At 33.9% G+C, this 13799-nt stretch overlaps 2 protein-coding genes across 2 annotated transcripts in view; both read right to left on the reverse strand.

Moving 5' to 3' along the window:
• The window catches only part of LOC111049377, a 308007-nt gene that overhangs the window by 198181 nt on the left and 96027 nt on the right, over positions 1-13799 (reverse strand). The gene's annotated exons all lie outside the window — the stretch shown is intronic.
• On the reverse strand, positions 657-1676 carry LOC111043567 (protein yellow-like). Its single transcript, XM_039435623.1, has one exon. It carries the CDS (start codon positions 1656-1658, stop codon positions 714-716), a length of 945 nt encoding a protein of 314 aa, XP_039291557.1. The 5' UTR covers positions 1659-1676; the 3' UTR covers positions 657-713.

A 13799-nucleotide genomic window follows, 5' to 3' on the forward strand; every position in this document is an offset into this window, starting at 1 on the left:
TCGCTTGATTCGAGTTCTACTGCTAACACCTGGTTGCATACATCTAAAACTTTATGCATAACCTGCTCTCTAGCTTCTCCATTGGGTTCTTTAATTCCGTAGAATATAAGATTGCTCTTCTTTTCATATTATCAATCAAACTACTTTGCTCCTGCAGCTCTTGTTTTAATCTTTCATTTTCTTTTCCTAACTCCTCAATTTTTCTATCTTGCTCAGCTATAATAGATGTTAAATTGAGAGCAGATATTTCTTCTTTGATAGTTATCTTCGTGTTCTCATTTATTTCAGATTTCAGCCTTTCCAGCATCTTTTCCATAGTCTTGAGATCCAGAGCCATTCTCAATTCCTATTGTAGTTGTGAGAAGCAAACAATATTGATTTTAAACTGTAAAGAGTTTATTCTATCTCAAAATACGCAGTACAGCAACTATTAAATTATTACTTATGTTACATCTTTCATAATTTCTTTGCCTTCGGGCCGTATACAAAATATAAACTGTACAACAATAATTTACAATTTTTTATCATTTGTAGAAATATATACAAATATATTGAACTGGCTCACTATTGCCGCCTATCAATTGCCAATATTTGATTGGTGCATGCAAATTATTACAGTATTCATGCGCCCAGTAACCTCCTACTTCCTTAATACATTTAAGCATTATTAAAGATGATTGGTGAATGAGGGTGAAGGAAAATATTTGTTAATTTTAATCATACTCTTTGACTGGCTTGAGTGGTGTCGTGTACGGCGACACACTCTGTGAGTAATAGTTCTTATTGTACTCGGCATTAGGATCATACCTATGGTACTGGTAGGCCGAAGGCTGAGGCTTGGGAGGAGCCTGAAGGTAGGGATCACAAATCGTTCCCGCCACCAGCTGATTGGCATCTCCACTGAAAATTCTGAAATTGATATCCTTGAAATCCAAGGTAGCCATAAGATGGATCGGCATCCTATCAGTGATAGCCCACAGGGTACCGGTCTTCGTGATTCTCATATCGCTGGGATAGATGAAACTAGTATCTTCTTTGGTGATGATGGCGTGGTTGGCAGGCGTGTAGTCTTTGTCCAGCCTCCAGCAGCCAATCGCATTCTGGTCGACAAGGTTCTTATATAGGACACCGTTGTGGATAACCTGTGTGGTGATATGGAAGTTGGGTCCCAGATCAGGGAAATAGCTGAAATCGTGGAAATAGTTCTTGCTGATAGCCTTAGATTGGTCCTTGAGGATGTTGGTGGAGACGAAGAAGTTCCTGTAACTGGACAACGGGTGGAAGAGCAGGGTTTTGCTGCCGTCAGGTTGTACCGGTGTCAATTCCATCGCGAAAATTCCCTCCTCGGACCACTGGTAGTTGAGACCGATGTTGTAGTCGCCGGCGACCGGGTCGGGATGGAAGTACTGGTGATCGAACCGCCACGAAAAGTCCTTGTCCAGACTGTATACGATCAGACCGTAGCCGAGCTCGTCGGACGCGTAGACGTGCGTATCGGAGCAGTTGCCGCCGACGTCGACGACAATGTTGGCTATGAACGAGTCCTTGTTGGTGTCGGATGCCTGCAGTTGGTAGTAGTGGATCTGTTGGTTCGTGTTAAGATCGTAGACGTGCAGACCGTATGGGCACACTTGCTGGGTGCTCTCACCTGATGCCATTACAAAAGTTTAATTATATTGAAAATTCAATGAAAACAGGAAAATTGATTCTTTCAAACACTCTATACACACTTAATTTTCATAGGCAAATAACATTGAATTGAATTTCTTCTATAGGCCTACACCAATTTACACACTACATTAAAGCTGTGCAAAGGCTAAAAATAAACTTTCTACTGGTGATACTTTCAAAGTTTTTCAATTTGTATACTATCTAGCTATCAAAATGAAAAAGTTTTCTCAGGAAAACATTTTTTCCGATCATTACTTTTTGAGATATGAGCGCCTGAAGTTAAAATTTTTAGTTCGGTAAGAGATAAATCCATGAGATTTAGAGGATAGATTCTTCATGGTATTGTTTATCTAGTAAAACAAAACTTTTCTGAAAATATCAATTTTTGAGAAAGTTATTCAATTTACCAAAAATGACCGAAAATAACTTAACTAAAAGTTATTTTTTGTAATTTTTAGTGAATTGAATAACTTTCTCAAAAATTGATATTGTCAGAAAATTTTTGTTTCAATAATACCATGAAGAATCTATCCTCTAAATCTCATGGATTTATCTCTTACCGAATTTGAAATGCTCTGTCCTAAAAATCAAACTTTAGGCGCTCATATCTCGAAAAGTAATGATTGGAAAAAAATATTTTCCTGAGAAAACTTTTTCATTTTGATAGCTTGATAGTATACAAATCGAAAAACTTTGAATAATATCACCAGTAGAAAGTTTATTTTTAGCCTTTGCACAGCCTTAACACATTACACTTTACACTATACACATTTTTGTTGGGAAATATATGGACAGTTGCAGGTCCTTTCGCACATCAAATAATAGTAAATAGATTACATGAGAGGATAAATTATATCAATATCAGTATAGACAAAATTGCTAAAATGATGTTGTGTGCTGGAAAAAAGTGGGGAAAATACAGTACCAACTATGGTCTCCCATGCAATAGACAAGTAAGATATTCTGTTATATTCTGTAATAGTATATCCATACTTTTTCACTGTTAAAATTAAACTTGAATTTTAAAAAACACTTTTGAAGTGAAAATGCACTTACTTTGGTAGTCTCACTTACTCATTTGAGTCTGATGATGACCAACAACAGGTCGAAACGATCGTCACTACCAAAGTAAGTGAATTTAACTTCAAAAGTGTTTTTTAAAAATTCAAGTTTAAGTAAGATATAATAGAAAAGAAAAGGTGTGACAGGAATCTTCAATTACTTCAATTATTGGAATAAATATTGAATGAAAGACACATTTTTAATGTCTACTGAAATTGATACCTTCTCAAGGAATTTGAAACGATAATTTGTAGACAAAAATATTAGTTTAACATCTAGTCAATCAATATGACATTGTATTTCTAATAGCTTTTTGTTTTGTTATTTTTGAATCCAAAGAGTAGTGCTGCTAAGTCCATAAAAAATATACAAAGCCAGATTTCCAAATAGCACATCATAAAATTCTTCCACTTCATGCAAACATTTTTCAATGTGAGAATTCTTTACAAATCGTTTAGATTCATGAGAGTATATTTTTTTGTTTTGGACATGTATTGTCAAATCTGCGTTAAGTTAGCGTTTGAAATACTGTATTGGGAGATTGAATAATATTTCTATAGTACACATTATTATGTGAGAAATGAGGGAGAAAATTACTAAAGATATTATATAGTGAAGAATAGGAAACATTTAAGCATTTTGGATAACTTTGAATTTTCTAATATTGTAAACGATAAAAAACATACCATTTTTCAAAAAAATTCGATTCATGAAAAATTTAATTATGATGAAGTTTTAATGTTCAAGGAAGTTCCATCAATGAGACAACGGTTGACTGTTGTATTACAGTTTCTTATAGCAAGTCATGAATGGAGCTGTTCACCTATCGTAAATTGTCATTTACGATTATCTCTTGATTCCTAGATAGACTAATGACAATTAACGATAATGATTTTGAAAGTTCAAACGCATTCATTCAGAAGGCTAGATGAATTATGCTTCCATCTTACTTACAGTCATGAGATTAGAATAAATTAGAAGCGTTTTCGAAAAATCCTTGAAAATCCAAGATTATGGAATAAATGAGTCATAATGTTTATTAAGGTGATCATCCATTGCATTTCCTGACCAATTTTAAATAAATGTTATCATTTCTACTATAATAACTGTATGAGTTGATACCAAAGATTATCTAAATTTGTTAAAATTATAAAGAGATATACCACAACATCTCATACCATCTTCTTCTTCTTCTTCTTTAGGTACCTTCTCCATTCTGGAGGTTGGCTACCATCATGGCAATTCTCACCTTGTTTACTGCGGCTCGGAAGAGGTCCTGTGACGACCAGTTGAATGCCTCCCTCAGGTTTCTCAACCAAGACATTCTTCTACGTCCCACCGAACGTCTACCAACAAGTTTACCTTGTATTATGAGGTGCAGAATTACATACTTAGGTCCTCTCATAATGTGCTCAAAGTATTTCAACTTCCTGATCTTAATTTCACGCACAAGTTCCAGTTGTTTACCCATACGTCTGAGAACTTCCGCATTTGTGACTCTATCTGTCCAAGATATACGTCGGTAGGTCCACATTTCGAACGCCTGAAGTTTGGCCTCACATTCCTTATTCATAGTCCATGCTTCTAACCCATACAAAAGAACAGGAAACACATAGCACTGTAAGAGGCGGGGTTCTAACCTCAAGACACAAATCACGAGCCGACAGAAGAGGTTTCATTTTTATAAATGCAGCTCTGGCTTTCTCAATTCGTATCTTGATCTCTGGCATGTGACTTGCATTGCAGCAAACGCGGGTACCCAGATAGTTATAGGCTTCCACTCGTTCTATTTTATCCCGTCCAGCAAAAAGGTGATCTTGGGGAATTCCTTGCTTAGTGATGACCATATACTTTGTCTTCCTGGCATTTAATGTGAGGCCATATTCCTCACTAGATCAGATTGCTTAGCATTCTTTGCAGGTCTTCTATGCTTTCAGCAAGGAGTACAGTGTCATCTGCATAGCGTATGTTATTAATATGGGTGCCATTGATGACAATGCCCCCTGCTTCACCTTCTAAAGCTTTTGCAATGATATGCTCAGAATACACATTGAACAAGAGCGGTGAGAGCACACATCCTTGATATTCTGCCATGTTTCCTCAAATCCTTGATTATGGATGCTGACTGTGGCATTGTCAAGTTTCACATTTAGATCATGGACAACTTTTATCCTGGTAGATGCATCTTTCAATCTGTTCACATCTATCTGGTCTGGCAACTTTGGTTGGATGAGTTTCTTCAACTTGATGAAAACTTCTGCTACCAGAATATTGTGATCCGATCCAATATAGGCTCCAGGGTATGTTTTGGCACTCTTAACTGAATTTCTATACCTGTGATTGATAGTGATGTAGTCAATTTGGTTACGAATAATAATGGTATCTCATACCATACAATCAATCTATTATTCCCATTGTACTCAACTGTAGTTCTTTCTCATTCAAAATTATTATAAATTTTCATTTTCCAAACTCAATTTCCTATTATATCGTTCATTCATCGTACAGAAATACTTTCTTTCTTAATTTCCTTTCATTCAGCTGTATGTAATCGCCTCTATTCAATTCAAAGAGTGGCCTTTCCGACCACTTCTCTTGTACCACAAATCAGATGGAGAAAGTCTGACCACAGATCCTAGTTGATAGATAGCTGAAGCAGGTCCTCACTCAGAGATTGATGTATAAGAAATCATTTTCGTAACCTAAAAACTTTGTACTCTACTCTATTCTCTCGTATTTTTGGGTTTGTTTAGTATTGATAACACCAGTTTGCATTCTGTTGTTCTGAATAGACTAAATCAATAATTAAATAAAACCTCCATCGGATGCAGTGACTATCAAAAGTTAGGCTCAAATAAATTATTGAAAAGCATGCCCTGCAAGCATAGCGATTCAAAGTTTGCCTTTCAAATAAAGAACGAATAAGGACGAATAAGTTTATAGGTTGAAGACCTATAAACTGTATGCTCATTCATCTGAAACGAAGTTGATTAGACACAAATACAATGTTTGCACAAAACCGAACTTCATATCGTGCGTCTTAGTGGAAGTCGATTAGATCATATAATAGGAAAAGCTGATTTGTTTGCGTATGAGTCGAGTGAGCGCCCCTGGGCGAATAAATATTTGCCGTTGAAGGATTGAAGGAATGAGAGTGAGAGAGACAGCTGAGGTCTGAATAAGACATGAGATCAAGTCTCTGTATTACATCATGCGATGCCAATCAACGGTTGGTTACTCAATAAACAGTTATTGGTGGTAGTGGTGGGGGATGTTGGGGTAGTGGAAACATCCAATTTGACCAATTATTTGCAGCGTTCCTCCGCGTTTTTGATGATGTGACTCACCTTCATAAAGATCGATTCGAGCCTTTAAGGGAGCCTGGAATAATTTTCCGGTCACTCTCTCCCTGTTAATAGGAATCAGGTAGAATAGATTTAATAAATTACTGTTTTGCTATTGTAAAGAAATTATGATTTATTGAGAAAATGATTGTCATTTCATTTATCGAATTAATCCATTGTCTTCTTTCATATTACTGAAGCAATTGCATAAATTAATACAGTAGAATTCGGTGTTACAACACTTGGTAGTTCTCTCAGTCACAGGTTCTGCGGGTTGTGTAATGAGAGTGATGCTTATCAGAGTACGCAGTACATACAGTAATCTCACAAATTGAGATTTAAAATTAACAGACTCAAATGGTAACTATTTTATCTATGATTTTCTATATTCCTTTCAGCTGATCTGTAAACCATGACTCTGCAGTCATATTGACGAGCTGGGGAGCATTGATTGAATGAGCGTAGCAAATTCTAGTTTGGAGATGATTGATTTTTGTATGCTGACGAAGGCTTTCACCAATCATCTTTGAATTTTTAACAGATATTTGTCAACGGAATTCGTCCTTCTTGAAGAAAATGCTGCAAGACCATAAGACTAAGCAATCACCGAAAAGAATAATAAAAGCAAAGAGCAATCACAGATCACCTGTCAGCTTCACTTATGCTTGGTTTTACCAAGCTCGGTCGAGACATTTCAACATTGTCTAACTGGATATGCTTCACACACGTGCACTGGATTTATTGATTGTCACAGAAATAAATAAAAAATAAAAATAGGGCTAAATAGAAATCATAATATGTTCGAGTGTACGCGATTTAAACTGTCCTCTAGTTGTTCATGTATGGGTTTCTTGACTGAACTAGGTGAAACTGTACATTCATGCAATGCAATCTGAACTTTTCTTCTTCACTTGACTTCCCACTGCGGGACCTGAGGTCGCCAAATGTTGATCCACTGAATTCTTCTGCTTCCATATAATCCTAAAGCATTCTTCGATCATGCAAACCGAATTCATCTCAAATATTCCACAGTTTTGTTGTGATTAATCATTATATAATTTGATATCAATCATTATTAAAATATACGAGTAGATGATCATGCTATCATTTTATATTCATGCTTAACGAAGCACATCATGAAAGCTGTCAATTTCATGTACGTATTAATAACTGAGGGTTTATTTCAATATCCCATCTCACGATTGACTAAGCTTTGAATGATTCACCAATATCCTGGAATTAGTTGTAAACGAACTCTTCAGCTCAAGGGACTCACTAATTGAAGCTAATCTCAATTGATAATACCTCATTATCATCTGAACTGGGGAGAAGTATGAAGTGATAATACAAAATCATAATATACTGTTTTGCAATATAATTACGCTACCATATAAGTGAAAATTTTCAATTCCAATTCAAGCTTTAAATTTTTATCAACCAGCATCAAATTAAAAGTGAGTCCTGTCAGATGAGAGGGACGATTCGTCGCACTGTTGTCAGAGCAAAGTGTTTGCAGAGTGATTGGAAGGGTTGTCAATTGACATTTTTGGCGGGGGTTGCAAGCTAATAAGATGCTGAGATCAACGCTCCTGGGACACTCATCACGATGAGATTGGGTGGGGTAGGTCCTACAAAGGGGAGAGAGGGAGAGAGAGAGAGAGGAGAGAGAGAGAGAGAGAGAGAGAGAGAGAGAGAGAGAGAGAGATAGAAAGAAAAATAGAGAAATGGGAGAGGTTTGTGGGAGATTCATCGGCACTGAAATCATTAATATTTCACAGCCAGATTGAAAGCCAAGAGCATTATATCTAGTTCCTGGTCCATCAATGAAGGAAAGGCTTTCCCTTTGAAAACGTGTCCCTTCAAATACAGCGCTAACGACTAATTAAGGCGCGTCATGTGTCAAGTAGTGAACCCGCCACTTGTCTACAATCCCTGATCGTACTCCACTCTCCATTATTAGTTTTGTCTAGACTGGTCCCCAAGATGAGAGATGAGTCAGCCGACACCCAATGTTTACGTCAGATGTGTCAGCTTGTAATAATACGACTCGCATCCAGAAACTCCACCAACTATTCGAATTAATTTCGACAGTTGGAATTAGTTCAAGTTCAACGTTTGTAAAGGATGGAGAAAATGGTAGGGGATCACGTCGTATAACCTTGGAAATGAGTGGATCAACTGCTTTAGAATGATAACCAAATGAAAATTCACCGGTGAAATATTCCTATAATTTAGAAGAATTTTTCAAAGCCAATGATAGCTTATGTCTCTCCAACATTGAGCAAATTTTGTAATAGATGACACAAAAAAAGTCCCCTACATGTCCAATAGATTCGTTTTACTTTCATATTTTGCGCCTGCTGAAATAAAAATACCATAAGCTCTTCAAAGAGCTCAAATAAAATTCTGTAATCAAATGCTACAAACTGCTGCCGTTCTATCAATCTGCAATTCTTACCGCTGCTCTGCTCGACTACACAATTATAGATGCTGAAGATATAGATAGATATAAGGGTTCTAAATATTGCACAAGACAATACGGTATCGACACCAAACCAACTTGCTACCATCTGACAAAGGGGTCAGCAGTGTGAGATAATACCGAGTGTGATCGAAGACGGTATTTGATCAGAATTCCTTATACTTTCTATTGATTTATTTATAGTGCTGCTTCAACTCAATTCTATGACCCTGTGTTTCAGTCAATTCAATTTCAGTAATTATGTTGAACCATTAAAATAAATCTTGAGAACGTAATATTTCTGAAGATTTAATGAGCAATGCTGTATATCGCTGATGTATCCAACACATTCGATGAAGAAATTATCAACAAATATTAATTTGTCAATAATGATGAAATATGCTAGTACAAGATTGGTCATGCATGAAGACAGGATTATTAATGACCATTCAACAAATAAAATATATAATTCACATATAGATCCAACGAGCAATAATAAAATATGAAACAATAAATATAAAAACAATATGAGAAAATATACAAGAAAAAATATCACAGATAGCTCACTAAAAATCTTACTATGCTTACTAGCATCGGTTAATAAATCTCGTATTTTTACTATTATTTTTTTTTATAAAAAATAATATAGGTATATATACATATAAAATTTTATATGTAAGATTTTAAGAGTTTTTAATTTATCTGTGTCGTGTGTATCCTGTTTCAATTTATATTATAAAACTTTAAAGTGTTTTCCGTTATGTGCTATATATATAGAAATATAACGAAATGGAGCCTCCTGGTAATTATTTGATATAATACTTATATTAGAAAGTATTATAATGAGCATATGGAATACATTTAATATTGATAGATACTTATTCTGTGAATACTTGAATCTTTAATTCTCATCAATGTTCTTGATAAGACTTCCCCTTATTTTTAATTTATTGCGCAAATAATTTTAAATCAAGCTTGAATTTTAATTATGACCCTCGACTAGCTAGCTTTTTTATATTCAAAAACTCGTAGCACTGAGGATCCTCTAAATATTTATAAAACTCATGTGCGAAGATTTGTTCCAAATTCAAAGATGTGGTGGTATGGATCTCGCCTCGTGTGTCCTGTGCCTTATTTCTGGTGGACTGATGTCATCTTCTTCAGTAGGGAGGGAGATAATTTATTTAATAACTCTTGTCATACAACGACTTCAATGAGTTATGATAATTTATTTTAATTATGGTTCAAAATTTAAACTTTGGTATAAATTACTTTAAAATAAGGGCTCAATCTATCTATGGATCTCAATTTTTGCTGGTGACTCTGATGACCCCTGGCAAGCAAGTGAGAGATCTCGCTTTCGCATTTTCTTACGATATATCCTCTTTCTAAATTTGCATAGTATTTACATAGTTTCTACTATTGGTGGATTTCACCAAATTCCCATGTTGTAATTTGACTCCAACAAGTAGTTCGCAATACAAAGACATAATATTCAATAATACATAAATATCAAATCAAATTATTTTTATTGCATGAAAAATTACAAACAATGGTGTACACATCACAAATTTGTGATGATTTTATTATTGTACCTACTTAACTAATCTTAGACACTAACAACTAGAGTAGATATTAGACAATATTGACAAAATTAAAATACAGTCATACACAAATTGTGAAGAAAAAAAGAAATATCATGCTTCTCCTCCACGAAGGCTGTAGCCTGTGTGTGGAAAGGAGTCTGTTTTTTATAAGAAAAGTATAATAATTTGTAGCATAAGGTAAGGATAGTTTTTATAGATGAATAAAATATTGTAATATCTGGTAAGTTACCTGCGGTATTGTACTAGAGTAGTTAAGCTGCTCTATTTTTAGAGAAAAAATATATAAGTAGATGAATAATTGCTTTAAATAAACAAATAATTCAATTGAATAACAAATTGGTACATATATGCAGTAAATAAACTAGAGTAGTATAAATTTATGTTTAGATACATTTAAAAAATATTATCAAATGAAGAATAGCCTGAAAAAGTTGCCCCAATCATTCTAGATGAAATATTATATTCAAAGAGAATAATATGATAAATAGTTGAAGTAGAAATCAGTTCATATACATATTCAGTCAAAACATTGGAACAACACATTGAAAATTATTGAAAAATGTTGATATCAATATAACTAGGAACATACAGCTGGATCACGAGTTTAATATAATTATTATTGATAGCTGGAATGGATCATGAGCTCTATATTTTCCCTTCCTATCTCCCTCAACCATATTTTAATGTATTTTTGTACATATAGGGTGTACAGTTATGAACATTACGGAGGATGGTTGGCATGTTTCTGTATAAAATATGTGCAATGTAATGGGTGTTTGTTGTTGAATGAGTTTTTATAAGTCTCGGAATTTCAATGCCTAATGAGTATGCTGAGCGTGTTGTGCGATTATGAGTTATTTTTTTGAACATATTGTTACTGTTTAAGCGAATGTAAAGAAGTAAACACTTGACATACAATTGTCGAATATCTAGAAAATAGTACTGATCTGTGATATTTTATTTGATTTCGTTTCTTGTTTCATTGTATATTTTGTTGCTCTATATATTTTTTCTTTGATCTAATTTTGAGATTATTTGTTTAATATATGTATCAAATTTTCCATGGTGTACCATTAATTTTATTCCTCAATACCATAGGATATAAATTATATTTATGTATATATATATTTTTAAATTATCAGTATTATATTATTGCGAAAGCTCCTGTCTGAGCCTATTAAGATTTTAGTGAGATTATACCCTAGAAAACCACGACCAGATTTTATAGTTATTAAGCTAACTCCAATGCTCTACTGATTGACGCCAAGCAGGAGGCTAAGCGTTATTCCATCAAAAGTAATGTGACAATACTTATTCTGTGAATACTTGAATCTTTAATTCTCATCAATGTTCTTGATAAGACTTCCCCTTATTTTTAATTTATTGCGCAAATAATTTTAAATCAAGCTTGAATTTTAATTATGACCCTCGACTAGCTAGCTTTTTCATATTCAAAAATTCGTAGCACTGAGGACCCTCTAAATATTTATAAAACTCATGTGCGAAGATTTTTTCCAAATTTAAAAGATGTGGTGGTATGGATCTCGCATCGTGTGTCCTGTGCCTTATTTCTGGTGGACTGATGTCATCTTCTTCAGTAGGGAGATAATTTATTTAATAACTCTTGTCATACAACGACTTCAATGAGTTATGATAATTTATTTTAATTAAAAGCTTAAATTATATATTCAGGCGGTGGAACATTCCCGAAAGGGAACTCCCCACCAACAAAAGCCATACGAATTTATTTTTTTTATTTATTTTAATTATAGTTCAAAATTTAAACTTTGGTATAAATTACTTTGAAATAAGGGCTCAATCTATCTATGGATCTCAATTTTTGCTGGTGACTCTGGTGACCCCTGGCAAATTCTAAATTTTCATAGTATTCACATAGTTTCTACTATTGGTGGATTTCACCAAATCCCCATGTTGTAATTTGACTCCAACAAGTAGTTCGCAATGCAAAGACATAATATTCAATAATACTGTGCCTGCACTTTTTAAAAGATAATAGATAAGATAATTTTGAATAAAATTTAGAATTTAGAAATAGGCCGACACATCTAGAAAATACCTGAGTCTATACCTAATTCATGCAGGTGAACGGGCTAGAGTCAAGAAAACTTCAATTAATCTTGCCATGCCTGATTTAATAGGTTTATACTATAGAAAATCACTACAATTTGAAATAATTGAAAAATACAAACAGTTTCAATAAACATTGGCAACTAAAATCGAACAACAGACCAAAACAATTTCATGTTACTTTGTTGACATTCTTCATCTGATTCGGGGGCGCATTACTATCCCCGTTTAGATAGCAATACGTCACAAAACCAAACAATATCAGTCATCAAATAACAATAATTAACTTCAACATAAAATTACTCAAGAAAGAAAAGCCCGTTGAACCCAGTTTCGTCGATAGTAACCCATATACCCATTTCATAATAATTTTGAATCCCCACTTTTGATTGACATTCTCGAATGAACCTTTGTTTCACTACACTGCACTTTCGTTGGTCTGTACGTTGCTTTATCGTCGGGGTACAGTACCTTGTTTTTGGCGGTGAGCTTTTACCGGTTGAATTTGGCTTGACGGCGACGTCCTCTTACGTCCCTAGACCTGTCGTCTGAACGGGTGTCTTGAAGCGGTGTTACATAAAGTTGCGGAACCAAAGGGGTGGTAGTACAAGAAGTTGTTTGGGAACACACATGAACCGCTGTAAATAAATGTATTACAGCATTAATTTCTAACTCTTCCTACAATTCATCAAAAGCTAAAACAGGAGTTATCTATTGATTACAATTAATTAAATTCTCTCATTCTTTGAATCCTCATTTTATATAGATTTTTATTTTTAAACTACTGATTCTTTTTATCAGAATTAATAGATCTTTCTTCACAAATATTCAAATTGAAATGATGCTAACTTATATGATATTTTTCGTTTGGTTTGCGAAATCAAATATAATTTTTCATATAGTAGCTCGGCTAGTATTGTTGGAAACTTGTGCGCCAGCCAACATTTATTTTATTTATTATTTATGAACTATAGGACGCAATCCAAGTGTAAATAACGGGCATTCGCCCAAAACTGCTCAGAACCTTAATTAAAAATGAACATTCCAGAGTTTATGATTTGATTTACCTACAAATACAAGTCCAAAAAATAGTATCAACTGAAATTATGAATTTATCACCTATAAAACAAGACACTTTATACACAATAAAAGAAAAAAATATTGAAAATTTCACTTTAAGGAAAGATAATGTTTGCCTTATAAGATTCATCTTGTGGATAGTTTTACCTTTAATTAAATAAAATTAGTAGACACATAGAAAATAATTTAAATTGTATTAAAATTTGAACATTCATTAATATTAATTTCCTGGAGAAGAAAAACTTTCTTCTTCATCTATTAAGATTTCTATCATAAAAAATTACTAAATCATTCAAAGCCTTAATGACATAAGAAAACAGAGTCTGAAAAATATAAATTAAAAAATGTCATAAACTCAATATGAACATTCTTAAAAGTTTCATTCCAATTTAAAGGCTATCTTCCTGACTTTCAGCAATACTCTACGATAATATATCTCCAGAAACAATAACTCAAATGTAACGTAACTGAAAACTTTCTATACTT

The sequence above is a fragment of the Nilaparvata lugens genome, chromosome 1 (assembly GCF_014356525.2).
Source record: "Nilaparvata lugens isolate BPH chromosome 1, ASM1435652v1, whole genome shotgun sequence".
NCBI classification, from domain to species: Eukaryota; Metazoa; Arthropoda; class Insecta; order Hemiptera; family Delphacidae; genus Nilaparvata; species Nilaparvata lugens.